The 16,033-nt window shown below is 37.5% G+C and overlaps 2 protein-coding genes across 3 annotated transcripts; one reads left to right on the top strand and one right to left on the bottom strand.

Moving 5' to 3' along the window:
• Positions 1 to 21: 21 nt before the first annotated feature.
• On the bottom strand, positions 22 to 4,609 carry LOC105201416 (non-specific lipid-transfer protein). Of its 2 annotated transcripts, XM_011169417.3 has the most exons (4): positions 4,425 to 4,609; positions 3,807 to 4,271; positions 3,229 to 3,604; positions 22 to 3,146 (listed from the first exon to the last, which is right to left on the bottom strand). In XM_011169417.3, the coding sequence occupies exons 2-4, from the start codon at positions 4,234 to 4,236 to the stop codon at positions 2,333 to 2,335; spliced, it is 1,620 nt and encodes a 539-aa protein (XP_011167719.1). In that variant the 5' UTR covers positions 4,237 to 4,271; positions 4,425 to 4,609; the 3' UTR covers positions 22 to 2,332. The 2 variants fall into 2 exon arrangements, with proteins under 2 accessions (XP_011167719.1, XP_025993637.1); XM_026137852.2 differs by lacking the exon at positions 4,425 to 4,609 and having other exon boundaries at positions 3,807 to 4,418.
• Positions 4,610 to 6,380: 1,771 nt separating this feature from the next.
• Positions 6,381 to 15,225, top strand: LOC105201415. Its single transcript, XM_011169415.3, has 8 exons — positions 6,381 to 7,185; positions 7,373 to 7,965; positions 8,032 to 8,364; positions 8,497 to 8,562; positions 8,634 to 9,201; positions 9,299 to 9,554; positions 9,650 to 9,838; positions 10,141 to 15,225. Exons 1-8 carry the CDS (start codon positions 7,008 to 7,010, stop codon positions 11,822 to 11,824), a joined length of 3,867 nt encoding a protein of 1,288 aa, XP_011167717.2. The 5' UTR covers positions 6,381 to 7,007; the 3' UTR covers positions 11,825 to 15,225.
• Positions 15,226 to 16,033: the final 808 nt, after the last annotated feature.

Genomic DNA, 16,033 nt, shown 5'->3' with positions numbered 1-16,033 from the left:
TTATTATTCTGCTCATATTACGTGACTTTATTTTCATATATATGTGTGTGTGTGTGTGTGTGTGTGTGTGTGTGTGTGTGTGTGTGTGTGTGTGTGTGTGTGTGTGTGTGTGTGTGTACTTGTAAAATAGCAAACTTTTAATCCCCATCTTCATATAAAAATTTATTGATTTTTATATATAAAAAAAATATGTTTCTTTATATTTCTCAGTTCTAATAATAGAATTCTTAATGACTATGAAATGTCTAGTAAAAAGTGTAATTTGTCTAGAAAAGAATAAATTCGATAAATTATTTTGTTTTGAAAGATTTTTAATTTTTTTTTTAATAATTAATTTTTAATGTGTCTTTTTGGTATTATTTACAATATAACTGCTGCACCTTTATCATACTTTTTTTACAGAAATATTTAAATTTCATATTTACTTGATATTTGAAATCGCATTCCTTAATCCGTTATATATTCTTACAAAAGCATAATAAAAATCTCAATAAATTTTCAATATATATATTGAAAATATTATATTGACTATTGATCAATAGCTATTTTAAGCAAATATAACTATCAAGAACCAATACAAGTTCCACATTCGAAATTTTACTTTTCACACAAGATATCTCGAAAAGTTACTCTAAAATAAAAAATAATAAGTATAAATATAATTCATGTACACTGCTTATGATGCATTTATATAACTGCGTTCATACATCAGTGTATAATTGCATCTTAGGGAATGACAATGCAATTATATTATACTTCGTGCAACAATATATTGCAGCTGGTTTCAGAATAATTTAAAAGTTGTAAAATATAGAGTTTATAGTACGCAATTTACGAGCATAATATAATACAGTACGAATCATTGTTTACTCGGAATGTAAAAACGCGTAGTCTTCGCATTTAAATACATATATAATTGCTCTGGATTCAATTAGAACATTTTACTACTATTTACCACAGCTAAATGATGAGCTGTTGAGATTATATATAAATATATATAAAATATTATATCTTGTATTTGAAAGTATAGATACATTACATATAGAAAGACCATTCAAGATGTTTATATCATTTGTCCCACGAAAATATCAATTTTATTAACACTTTGCAGTTCGTCAACAATGCCGTCACATAAATTTTTAAAGCTGGCCACACATACAGTGGCGTGCAAAAGTTTCCGGCCAGTAACATTTTGTACTCTAATTTATTAAAAAACAGCCTAATAAAATTTTCAGAATTATCAGATATGAGTATAAGATATAGGTAACGAAATAATATAGTAAAACAATGATGTTCATCTGTATGTTCAAGTAAATTTATTAACTATGTTTGTGCAAATTGGAGTGAGTAGATAATTATTTTAATTTGCAAAGCGATTGGAGCAAATATGAAAAATCATTCAATATACTTATGTCAGACTGACTTGCTTAAGTAAATCGGAACATATGTAACGACGAGCAGACTCAAATAAGACAAAATTATTGCAAATATAATATTCTTGATTGACTTGGTTGACTTGCACAAATATACTTGATTTGAGTGTCTACTTGAAACGTGTACGAATGGCTTAAGAAAATACTAATCTTATCTGAAAACAAAAAACAAAATATTTTAACTTTAATAAGTGCTTTCATATAGGCATATTTAAAAAATGTGCGGCTTAATTCGTATCATAGCTGTAGTTTGTTTCAGTGAGATGGTGAAACAGTATAATAATATAATATAGACACGAACCGCAAAATGTTAATAGAAGACTATATATATTGTACAAATTATTTTTTCTTCATTTGCATACAAATTGTTTTCTATGAAGGATTATTTTGAGAAGTAAATATTAGTTTAAATTTTCTCAAAGTTTATAGTTATAAATTTGCATAAATTTGCACAGTGACTTCTGGACTTTACAAGAGTCTCTCAATGCATATTTTGAATATACAAGATGAAGATATTGGAAAACTTCTGTACTACTATATTCCGAATATCCTTTCAGAAACTATATTCGTATGTATAAAGTATCAAGACTATCACGAACATTATGCGTAATATAGTATGAAATAATTTTATTACCAATTAATTGTATACGAATAATTTTTTTATATCACCAATATGTACAAAGCTAGTCGTATCATCTGTTTATTCCGATTAAAGCTTTATCGGGAATGTGAATCTCATAACATACTAGATTATATATCAATTATGAAATTATCGATACAATTTTTTGTTGATAACCAGATAGGCACACAAAAATAAAGCGCGCGAGAGAAAGAAAAAGAGAGATAGGGACACGTTTTGTTTTGTGTGCTATTTTAACAAATTCTGAACTTTGAGTATTTTACAATCTCGAGCGAAGTACCTCGAGTTTTTTAGCGGCGCGTTTCTGCAAATCGGGCAATTTCATGGCGAGCCCCATGTTCCCTTGAATCTTGACCTTCCCTTGGAAGAAAGCTTTTTGCGGATTTAACTTTCCAGAAATAAAATCGACGATGTCGGTATCGCTGATCGTGAATGTTACGTCAGGTTTAGTCTTGCTGTTATACTCGACTTTGCCTTTGCCTTGTTTTGCATCCACAACCCAAAATCCTTCGGCGCCACCGGGACCATTTGTAACTTTAAATCCGTAAACTCCGCGCATTCTTTCGATCAGTCCATCTTCGTCTTCTTCCATCGCAATTGCCAGAGTCTTGAACAGCAAGTCCGCTTGGAAAATGCTCGAATCGGCAGCGACATTCGTATTTTTTCTGATCACTTGGTTAGGGAAGCCCAAACGATAGAGAGCCACGACTGCTGCACCTCCCAAACCTATGTTATGCTGAAGTGCTAATTTCGCACCTGGCACCTGTCTCTTACCAGCTTGACCGCGAAGTTGCCAAGTAAGTTCGGCGCATTGCGCTAATCCTGTGGCGCCCAAAGGATGTCCCTTCGAGATCAGACCGCCACTCGGATTTATAACATACTTGCCGCCGTAGGTGTTGTCTCCAGCATCTACCATCTTGCCAGCCTCACCGGGACCACACAGTCCCAAGGCTTCATAAGTAATTAATTCATTTACAGAGAAGCAGTCATGCAGCTCTATCACATCCACGTCACTCGGCTTATAGTTGGACTCTGCAAAAACTTTCTCAGCTGCATTCTTTGACATGTCATACCTGCAAAATGTCATAATTGAATTAGTAAACTAATTTTAGATTAATCCCACCAAGAAATATAATAACTGTTTATTTCTCTTACCCAACAATATTCATACATGACTTGGAGTCAAATGTTGCAGATTTGTCAGTGCACAATGCCATAGCCACGACTTCGACTGCTTGTGGTTCCAAGTGATGCTTACGAACAAAGTCCTCCGAAGCTAGAATGACAGCTCCCGCACCATCGGAAGTGGGACAACACTGGAGCATTGTCAGCGGTCCACATACTTTAGCAGAATTCATTACTTGCTCCATACTATATTCCGTTTGGAATTGAGAGTATGGATTATTTACAGAATGCTTATGGTTCTTATATGCAATTTTTGCAAAGTGCTCAGGCTTCGTGCCATATTTCTTCATGTGCTCAATCCCAGCATTGCTGAACAATTGTGGAACTGGAGGACCTTGGCCAAAGCCTGTGCAATTGACAATTATGAGATAAATTAAATACATGCAATATTATTCTGTCTTATATCTTAAACCCCTATTCTGTAACTCTTAATGACAGTGTCATTGGAGTCGTTACATAGGTATTTTATATAGTAAAAAACCAACATAACAATACAATAACTGCCATTAAGAATTACAGAGTAAGCCTGTTAGAATCCTTTAACTCACTTCCAATTTCTGCCATGAGCATAAAGTGTTTATCCATAGGATTTGTACGATCCGAATACTTCACACCCAAAGATCCTTTCTCCATCTTCTCGAATCCAAGAGCCAGAACGCAATCCGCGTTGCCACTCTCGATGATCTGCTTGCCGAGGTAGAGAGCGGTGGTGCCGCTGGCACAATTATTGTTGACGTTGTAAATGGGACACCCGGTGAGTCCGATCTCGTAGCAAGCCCTTTGACCGCTGGTCGAGTCACCGTACACGTATCCGACGCAGACAGACTTCACGTCCTCGTAGCGTACCCGCGCGTCCTGCAGAGCCTTGGTCACCGCCTCCTTCGCCATTTGCGGGTAGTCGAAGTTGTCCCTACGGCCGGGCTTCTCGAACTTCGTCATCCCGACGCCGATCACGTACACTTTGGGCTTGGGAACCATCTTGACGATCAATCTCCTTGACCACGAGCGAAACACTGCGAAGAAAATTTCTTATTGGGCAAACACCAGCAAACACTGGCGAGAACGTCTCTAACGCGAAAGTTTCTTGCGTGTCAGACGTGGAGATTGCGAAAGCGGAAGAAACGAAAAATGACGAAAAAGTGGAAAAAAACTGACGACGTACGTACCGACTCTGCTATGAGACTGCGGAGATCAGTCCGGCTGAACTTCGAGAAACGTACTCCGTTCGTTGGACTTTAATCCTTCATATATCGCGGCGGAAAGAATTAAGAAATGGCAATGACAAAGCGGTTTCCAGCAGCCTCCGAGATAACGACAGACGATCACATCTCGCCACGGCGCGAAAGACGACCTAGATCGACACCTCTTGTGAAAATTATACGCTTCGCGCAACGCGTTAATTATCGTTTTCTATAAAAATATATTTTTATTCGACGTTTTCTATAAAAATATATTTTTATTTACGCTGCTAATAATATCCATCAATTACCATGTAAATGTAAATTATGCGTGACGTTTTAATAATTCGTAAAACACAAATTGCTTTTCGTCAGCAAAAAAACAAGCTTAATATATTTATGCACTTTGAGCGATAAGAATTATATTAAAGCTCTTTAATTTCCATTGCAAATGTTTTCTTTTGTGCTGCTTCACGCAAGTAAATAAGAATGTATAGAGAATAATAGAAAGAGGCGAACATGATGATAATGCAGCATATCGTGAAATTAATAAGATGCATATAATTAATTATGTTTTGAAATGAGAAAACTTCTTAAATAATAGACATTTTCACATGATATCTAAAATATCTATGGTGCCTGAGACAATTATTAAAAAATATTATCTTCGCATCGGCTTTACAGAATTTCAAATATTTTTACATAATTAAAGTACGCGCAGAAATGAAGAGGGCAGAGAGCAATTTCGTATTAATAAAGAATTGTGCCAAAATAATTTTAACACATTACAAATTTTTAATTAAAAATATTCTTTTCGTTATTTAAATCGTACCTTTTGTCTCTTTTATTTTTGTTGCGTACTTTAATTGTGTAAATTAAAAAACTAATTTAGAGTTATAAAGTCAATTCAAAGAGGTTTTCTAATAAAAAAATTCGACAATTTGTTTTAGAATTCCCAATTATTCTCTATGCCTGAGAATCATTGTTGAGATCAATGATATAACAATGTGGAAAGTAACTATTATAATTCACATTTAAACTTTCTCCGCACCTCGTCTCTCTCGTCATTCTCTTTCTCTGTCTCCACCGACGAGAGACTATTAAAGACCATCAACCCTGGATAAATTTTCGGGGCCGTCACTGGGGCCTTAGTGGCCCGGCGGTAATTGAAGAGCGATGACGTTATCGACTATATGATTGTTAATACAAATATTTGAGTAATACGTTATTAAAATCTTGATTTTTTTATTATACAAATACTTCATAAGCAAATATGCATACTTATATTTAATAATATCATTGTATATTGCTTTAAAATTGTAATTCTTTTTGATCAGTTATTATCTCTGTCGATAATCAAACTTGGATGTTAACATCAAAACTTCAATTTTTAATAAAAGAATTTTCGGGTTACAAATACATAAGCATGTCTATGAAACTTCAGGATAACAATAAATTATAAAATTAGTACTGTATTGTCAGTTTATCATTAAAAATTTAACAGTCACACAAACTCCGATAAGGTTAGCGGTCTTTAAAGGCTATAACACACACCTTCCATAACCGTAACCATAAGACGTACCGTAAGAATTATCCAATCACAGTCGAGAATTAAGAAATAAAAATCTGAATTCTCGAGTGTGATTGGCTAATTGTTACGGTACGTCTTATGGTTACGGTTATGGAAGGTGTGTGTTATAGCCTTAATAGTCTCTCGTCGGTGCTGTCTCTCTCTCTCTTTTTTCCTTGACAGCTTTCAAATGTATGTACAAACTCATACGGGTCCGAAGTGCATAAAATAATAATTAATGCGAATGAACGGACTCAAGGCGCACACACAAAAAAAAAACTTAAATCCCCATACAGCGCCGCGCGCAATGGCGTAGTAGCGCTGGGGTCGCGCCGGTCGACGTCTGCGCCGCTGGACGGCGCCGCGCCGGCCATTGCGCGGTCGTGTTTTGGCAGACTGAAAAGATGGCGGATCGTTGTTTTCAAGATCGCTCGCGCTCACGTTACGTCGGCGGGGCACAACGAGTCACGGCACGGCTTTGAGACTGATCTCGCGTGAAAGTTGACATGCCGCGCACGCGGTAATCCCGGTTGTGGTAGATCGTCGTTGTGTCAGTGATAGACGCGCGTGCGATCGCATCGCGTAGTGTTCGCCGCATCGTCTCGGCGTCATTATCACCGTCATCGCCGTAGTGGTAGTGGTGCTGGATTGTGTTGGTGTTGATGGTCGTCGTCGTCGTTGTTCCCCCGTGCAAAACTGTATAAATCACATAAGTCCTGACGAACAGTCCCCCTGACGTGCCACTGGCGCGTCCAAGGATCGGCGCGTGGACGCCGTCAAGTCGGCAAGATGGACCGCGTGCTCTATCGTGAGTTGTTCTAACCCCTCTGTCGCTGTTTACCGCTCGTTCCCTCGCGAGAGAGACGCGATTTGGTTAGGTTGCTCGAATCGAGGCTCGCGCCGATTCTCTATGACATCGGAACGTTGTCGCGCGTGTTTCTCGCGACGACCCACGTTGACAATGTGACTCGTCGAACTTGGTGTCTGCGACTTGCTAACGTATGACGGACAACGTGCCCGCGATGGCGAGCAACGATTTCGACGCGGAGCTCTTCGAGCGAAGGCTCTTCGCGTTGAAGGATTCGCAGGAATCCATCCAGGGTCTTTCCGCGTGGTGCCTGGACAGAAGACAACATCACAAGAAGATTGTCGCCACATGGCTGCAGGTTTTAAAGAAAGGTAAATGTCCAGTTGTAGGTTTCCTATGATTCTCATGGATGTAAAACGTAGATTTCTATCACAGATAAGCTCGCGCTTGCCGATTACGTTAAATCATTCACGTATGGTTTGCAGTTTTATCATTTTAAATGTACAACTTTGAGATACACAGTTCTCGAATATATAAAATTTTTTTTTCGTACAACAGTAAAAGTGGAACATCGGCTCACGTTGTTCTATCTGGCAAATGACGTTATTCAATACTCGAAGAGGAAGAATTTCGAGTTCGTGGAGTCCTGGGGCACTTTTCTGCAACGTGCGACACCTATGGTCCGCGACGAGAAAGTGAAACATCGTATACTGAGAATCTTCAAAATCTGGGATCAACGGCAAGTTTATGACGAGGAGTTCCTTGCCGATCTGTCCGGCTTAATTTCAGCAGCACCAAAAAAGAAATTGGAACCCCAGTCAACTTCGCAGTCCGATGAGTTTCAGGCAGCTTTGCTTATTTCCACAATGAGGTCTTGCTCAACTCTGGAACAAGCTACAGATGCCAGATTGCGTGATCTCCGGGAGAGCAACATAGATATAGAATCTGCAGAGGAGTTACGCGCGTCCTTAAAAGACAGAAGACGCGTAGAAGATGCAGAAAGAGAAATCGATTTGGTCGCTAGGAATGTTGAGAATTATGTTCGTGCATTAGAAGCAGAAATTGGAGAAAGGAAACAAGTGGTTGAATTGTTGGAGCAAGCGGATCAGTTTTATGAGACTCAACGTGGAGAAGTTAAAATAGTAACCAATGTAAGTGTCAGATTTTAAATGAGACGATTCGATACTGTTTTCTCATGTTATATTTTTCATCAACAGGCGTATCGAAATTTTGGTAGTCGTGTCAAAAATTTGAAGAAAAAGTTAGATGAATTACTGCCCACATTTGTCTCACCTATACCGTCGCCGGACATAAATGCACCCTCCCCGAGTCCTGACAGTGATATAGAGCTACCAGGAGATGAAACTCAGCCGGTGAATAATCAATCTGAAATGATTGACGGGGCACCGCCATCTCTCTACAGTTCTTATTCTCACGAGTATGAACCTATACCTGTACCTGCGCCTGATATGGTACAAGGCAATGAGACAACAGATTTTACCAATAATTTCCCTTCTTTCATGGGAGGAAATGTAGATTTTGGTAATATGGTAAGTTGGAGCAATAATCGCATACATGTCATCTAATAATGGATGATTTTATTGTTATATTTACATTATTACAAAGTTACTTTATTATTATTATTTTATTTATTTATTTATTTATTATTTTTTTTTTTTTAGAGAAACTTGTTTAACGAAAGCTCTGAGGTACCTTCCAGGATATCTCAGTACAATGAATCTTTAGAGGTAATTGACCATATATTTTATAAGGTATATTCTATTAAAGTATGCGTGTTTATTAATTGCATAATTTTCAGGCAAAACCAATAGAAGTAATCAATATGAGACCTTCGAAAAATGGCAAGAACAATGCGGATTTCAATATATCTAGTTTTCTGAAGACAGTTCTTCCATCTTCCGATGAAACGTCAGAATTAGGTGGAATTCCTGGTCTAGGCCTGGACGTTTCTGAAAATCGAGTGGAATCGCCACAACGTCCCAATTATAGACATTCACCCTCATTAGGACCAGTGACACCTGTGATCTCAAGAATGATGAGCAATCAGGGCACATCATCCCTCAGTGGAGGAAGTGGTTTAAACAATTGTCAGATGAGTCACAGCACTCCGTTGCCAGTTCGCAATATGTCTGAATCGCACACCCCCTCTCCGTATTCCAGTCAAAATAGTCAAAGTAACATAACTGGTTCCTTTGATGGTCCTTCCAATGCCAATACGGTTGTTAACCCTTTACCTCCTCCACCTTTACCACCGCCTATCTTCCTCGATGACGAAAATTGTTACAACAAGTTACCTCCAAAATTTCCCACATGGACGCCGCCGAACGAGGGCCATATTAAAGACTCGGCCAAATGGGAGGAAAAAGGTATAGGCAATTCTCTGCGAATTTAATTGTTGGAGCTTTTCTATTGCTGTGCAACAATGCAAAGTGTTTTCTATAACAAATTTTGTTACATATTCAGGCAAAAACAGCATGAATCCTACATGGCCTGGCGACGGTGACGATAAAAACAAGACTTCGTGGATGGACAGTGATGGGGATAGATGGGACTCCAATAACGATTCCACATGGCCGATTGATAGGACGAAAAATGATATACTTTCCGAAACTCCCGAATCGCCGCCTATATATGAGAAAGCTGGTTTTACTGAACCAGTGGAGTACAACGAACCACAACCACAAGAATCTCTGAATACCACTGGAGATGTGGATCATAGGTAATACAGTTTCTATCGGAATATCATTGATTTTATTTTTATATCGTTGATCAATCGTTGACATCATTTTTTATATATTTTCATATCATTTATAGAGTGATTCCAATCCCAATGACTCGTGAGAATCAATTACCGTATCGTTTGATGAAAGCGGCGGATGTAGATCATCGCAATTTGATTAGTCTCACTGGTAGTCCAGCAAATCACCATAATCTTGGTGACTCATCACTGTCTTCTTTACCCAATAACAACAATCTATGGTCTACAGGCGATCAGGATTATAGGTTGGTTTTATATTATTTTCAAGAGCTATTTATAACAATAGTAATAGGAGCGTGTGAAACCATCAGTATCTATAAGTCATTTAGATCTAAAAAGTTTCTTTGTGACTCTGTGCTAAAGATTACGATTTTAAAAATCTGTATAGAATGTGTGGATTCATACTCGTGACCTGTCGCTTGCGAGTCCGCTTTCATACGAAGCCACACGACATCTCAATCGATTTATAACTAGATATATTTTTTATATAATTTATATTTGTGTACTCTTATACATATTTAATCTTGATATCATTTATGTAATTTAGGCGACACATGCAGCCTGGCGACATTGTCGAGAGCGTTGACATGGAGATGTCAGATGATGAGACCGATAACAAGCCGAAAGGCAGGGTCCTCGTCGATCTAAGGTTGCAGGATCGCGACATGCGTGTTGGTGCACCGCCACTATCCCATCACGACATGGACATGCGTATGATCCCTCTTCCCATCGGACAAATGCCCGGCCCGCGCGATAATCAGCTCATGCAAGATGTACATTTGATGCGTTCAGGACCACCTCCACCGCCGCCTCTCCCGCCGTTTCAACATCAGAATCAAGGTGGTTTCCGACAAGAACAGCCGATGGATTTTCATCCAAATCAACCAAAGTTTCAGCAGAATAGACCACCGAACTTCCTACGAAATCAACCGGACTTTCATTCAAATCAACCAGAATTTCGTCATCAACAGCAGCAAGACTTTGAGTATTGCGACAGAGAACACAATATGCGTTCTAAGCAAGATTTTTTGACGGAATCACCAGCGCGCGGGAGATACTCGCAAATGGCGGATCATCAGCATCACGACAATTTATCTTTCCATAGAAACGAATGGAGCAATCGCGGTGGTGGGCGTGGATTTTTGAGAAACCGGCGAGACAGATACTCGGAAGATCACAATGTACAAAAGCAACGGAACAATCTAATGAACAATCGCAAGTCGAGATCGCAGGATCAGCAACATCGCCAATCACCGTCGGAAATTCTGCCCAACAATCGAACGATATTACAACCACCTGATACCGCCGTTATCTTTGACGAGGAGGGTATGCCTATCGGCATGCCGGAATTCGATCAGGATAACAATGCGTTGTCCGACAAAGCGAATGTTCAAGCAGAACTGGAACGCGATTCCGATAATTGTCCGAGTTCTTCGGTATCACATACGCGACGGACTTCGCATGACATGCCAAGTTCTCATGATTCGGAGCTCAAGCAACAGCAGGGTTATCAATTAAGTCCCGATCACGAGCAGCGGGCTTCGGTTGAGTCGGAAGATCAGCCATCGTCGATAAATCAAATATCGGTTATTCCAATAAGAGCGGATAACATTGACGATGATCAACAAAAGCACGTTCCTATTTCAGAATGTGAGGAGCACATTGAGTCGACCGAGCACTCCGATCTCGCGGAGAATACAAATGCGACTGATAACGAACCAATTAATCAGGGACAGAATGTAAATTCCTCGGAAAAGGAATTATTAGACGAGTCGACGAGTTCAATTATTTTAGGTAAAGAACTGAAAAGAACGACAAACGGCAATTGTGACGAACAAAGTCACGAGGAAGGAAGCCCCAACAAAAAAAGGCCTCTCTTGCAAAATGGACCGCAAATATCGAACAATGACTTATCTGGTCCGAACGGTCCCACATCGATAATGGAATCGCATCCCGCTATGTACGAATACGATGGGCCAAACTTTCGGCCGCGCCTTGGTGCTCCTTTCCCGCTCTGGCGAGGTGGACCTCCTCCTCTTCCTCCTTCAAGAGGAGGTAGAGGAGGTTTCAGGGGTGGGCCCGTGGGGCCACCGCGGGGCCCATGGATGGATAGGGGACCACGTGGTCCCGCAGCCGGCAACTTTTCGCCGAGAGGCATGAAACGCGGAGGCAAACAGTTTTGGGGCGGCGGTGGTTTCTCTAGAGGCCGAGGACGAGGCAGTAACTGGTAGATAAAGCGAAAAACTTTGAAAGACTCGACGACTCTCTGTCGTCGTAATCCGATGAGATATATATGCGAACCACTCTGCGTTTCGCACTTTGTAAATAAACGAACCGACACGGCATTCATGCTCGCGTGCGCGCTCATATATACATACACACGTGTGCACTCACATTCATACACAAACACACATATATACACAGATACACACACACTGACATATAACATAAATTCAGTTGGTTCTGAACAGTGAGATCTTCAATAATGGAGGTTCTTCTACGCGATTGATTCGCCTATATAAATATATAAATAACAGAAACTATATAGATACATATACATATATATAGATATATGCATACTTAGTAGATGTTTCGTTAAAATTTTAACGAGTGTTATCGAAGCGGCTTGCGTTCGCATACATGTATATACATGTGTACACACAAATATGTGATTATCGAGTCCAGTAAATCGTTAGGAGCAACGTATAATGAATTTGGACGTGATACGTCGCTCATAATCGCTGCGATAATGACTACGACAGTCGCTACTTCCTAGGTTTTTATGTCAGGAGGGTTTGTGTTGTTTATGTATGCGCAGAGAACGACTGTAACTTGATAAATTCGCTGTCTCGAAAGGCCGCTTTGAGGTCGAGTACCGGAAATCGCAAAAACCACAATAATTAGTTAAATGACGGTAATTAATTGATAACATTGATTGGAACCGAGCGTAATTTCGCTGAGCTCAAATTTCCTGATTTATGAAAATCATGAATGTAGAATAATCACATTGGCAAAAAAGTTCTCTTACTCTTATCGAAATTACGGCAGTTTCAATTTTTGACTAATAATATGTGTTTCTGATCCGATCGCTGTGACCTATATTTCACATATCTATTATTTCCTTTCCTCATCCATCTTCCAAAATAGCAATCACTTGTTTATCCTCCACCTATATCTTCAACTCATCTATGTTCTCCGCCATTTGGTCGAGGTTCATAAGAGAAGAGAAAAAGGAAAAATGGAAAACATACAGTCGTGTCAATGAACATTTTTAAGGTGTACTAATAAAATACAGTGTTTATGTTCTGGTCCGCTTCGTACATTTTCCCTATTGTTATTTCTCGTTTATACTCGTAGGTGATGAATGTTTTTTTCTTGATCATAGATTCATCATTCATAAGGAAAAAAAAAAAAACGGCAATAATATTGATCCGTCAATAATCCGGGAACTCAACTGAAAGCGTTCAATTCATTTTGTGTTGTCAAAACTATAAAATCACAAAAGTATTTCGTTTTTAATATCGAATATTCGAAACGTAGACTGACGATTGTAAGCTCTTGTAATAACTAACGTTTTTCTGTTTGTGGTTGAAAAAAGATTGTAAAATGAATAAGACTTTAATGTCGGAACGATACGCTTGCTTCATTAGCCTTTCGCCAAATTCTTTATTTTTTTATTTTTTTGTTTTACAATTGCTATTCAAACGCCACCAAAAAGTTTATCGCGAATTTCGCGTTCTCTTTGGAAGTCTCTTAAAAATCGATTTTAATTTTTATTAGGTCCTTCGAAAATCAATTTAATTTTTATTATATTTGTTGTAATCAATTATACATTTATTCTCTCCTCGGTTTATAATCAATTTAACATTAAGGGCAAGCGAATCATTGCGACATTCGAATCTAGTGTAGCAAGCGCATAAAAAAACCGAAATTTTCTCTCTCTTCTAGTTGTTTAATAAAATAATACTGAGGACCTTTCTCTCTCTCTCTCTCTCTCTCTCTCCAACTCTCAAGTTTGATCGACGAAACTACTCTCGTTCTCAACGACGCCGTTTTACCGACGCACGCAGGTCATTCGCGACTCGTAAATGTATTGTTACTATTACGATTACTGCGAGAACGTAAAACGCACATATATATAGATATATATACACGCATCATTTCGACGTATATATTTAACCCGTCGTACTTCCCCTTTCTTTTCTTCGTTTTTTTTTTCTCGACGAGGATCGTGATCTCAATACGCACTGCCTTTCGCATTCCTCTTCTTTAATTTCTTCCACACGTAGTTGTAGAAATATGAGGAAGAGATACGATTTATCGATCCGTTTTGTAGCTCGTCGTCCGTTTCATTCCTTTCCGACCCCACACGGTGATGGCGATTAAATTAGATTAGTTCATCAGTCGGCGAGCGAAAACAAAGACGATATTGCTTTAGATCACGCGCGGGGCGGGAGGGAAAGAGGGATATATGCGGAACACGCACGTGGAATATGCAACCGCAATGCAATCTCATGAATAAGATGACAGTATCCTAAATGAGGAAAATATTTTCGAAAAATTCTGCGTCTTTTGTAGCATATGCGTCGAGCGGTCATGTAAAACTCCTGACACTTTCGGAAGATGTAATATATGTCGGAAAATATACATTTACAATGTAGGCTGTCTCGAATGGGTGTAAATTAGTAATAGAATTTTATCCTCGCGATGCATGTAAAGTTCGTGACGTTTCTTTCCTTCCTTCCGAAGAAAGTAAAGTCACACGATTTTCTTTTCCTTCTTTTCATTGAAACGTCGATCACGAAAATATAAATAAGACTTTTACTTATTCCGATCTATTTATTATGTATTTGTAATTAACCGAAATTGTGTGAAGCTACAGTTTGATTTGTGACCTTAAATAAGATAATTGTTAATTAACAATATATTACAAATAGCTGAATAGATAATTTCTTGTTATCGGCTTAAGTTTTGCAACTTAAATAAAAGAGTTCCTTGCAGTTCCTTACAGGCGTTAAAGTGTTAAATAATTGAATTTGCTGATAATTACAATAAAACAGTGTCGAATGAATTGTTTCAATAAACAGGGTGCTCCAAAAGTGTACATTAACGTCAAAATCTTTTTCTTTAATAATTATTTTATCCATTTTTTTTCTTTTATATTAATAGAATTATGTTTTTAATGTTAATAACAGAAAATGTTTTATTAACGATAAAAATTACACAAACAGAAATAAACTTGATATTTTTAAACAAAATTTTTTATTTCGTGAAGGCTAATCCAAGGCTTACTTGAACAATAACTTGAAACAAAAATTTTAGACGAACAAGAATCTTTTTGCAGCGCTATTACTAATATACACATCACATTTGAGACAGCCTATACATTCGCGTACATACTACGCCTTTTCTTCCAGAAATTACATTACTTGAAATTTCGATAATGGAATTATCTTTCGTTATCAAAAATGTGCAATTTGTGTCAATTTAGTATGAGAATTTTAGCTAAAAGTGCCTTTTTCACTAAAACAAATCTCCAATCTTACTTTTGTGATGGAAAATATAATGTATCTTATACTCTAATGGAAGAAGAGAGAAGAGGGTACATGTAATAAAATTATAAGTGCTTCTATTATTTTATTTAATTAGTCGAATATGTGCACGAATGACGAAAGATGATAAAGACTGAAGAAATGTGTATAAAAGTGAGAGAGTAGTAAAGAGCGAATAGGAGAGAGTGAGAGAGAGGGTGGGAAGTAGAATAATCGATCCAAAGTTCTATTAATAAACGACCCCGAAAAAAATAGTCCATATATAATCATATCTAAATATACATGTAATTATATTTAAAATATGCCCATATATGTTTTCCTTCTCTCGTACAATCTTTGTTGTCATACTGAAAAAAATGATTAAAAAAAGAAACGGTATATATGTGAAGGTATACATATATAAAAATAATAATTAGAAGATTAATTTTCACAAAAGTAAAGTTTGAAGAAATAAAGAAAAAGTTAGACGTTATCATATATAATTATTTTATTTTCTACTTTATTTATTCTTTATAAACAAAAATGATTCAAAAATGATTTTTTTCTGCATGAACAGAGATTATACGAAAAGAAAATTATATGGGCATATTTTATATACGATTGTATATATGGACCATTTTTTCTCGAGGAACGGTTATTCCAGCGAATTATCCTGTACATTAGATTAATGTTTAATTATTTAATTTTACATTAATGTTAATAAGTTTTATATCGAGATATAAAACGAATATGCATACTGTGTATGCGAAGAGTTTTGTACATTGCCTAATAAAAGATTGATCTTTATTATTGTAAATCTAATTTAATATTTTAATTACAGAATATTATATATTAATGCCAATTATTTTTTAAAATATTGATGAAAATTTTTGCATTATAATGAAATTT

The sequence above is a fragment of the Solenopsis invicta genome, chromosome 11, assembly GCF_016802725.1.
Source record: "Solenopsis invicta isolate M01_SB chromosome 11, UNIL_Sinv_3.0, whole genome shotgun sequence".
NCBI classification, from domain to species: domain Eukaryota; kingdom Metazoa; phylum Arthropoda; class Insecta; order Hymenoptera; family Formicidae; genus Solenopsis; species Solenopsis invicta.
Note: the sequence above shows the minus strand (reverse complement) of the source record. Positions and strands in the feature narration are given on the sequence as shown.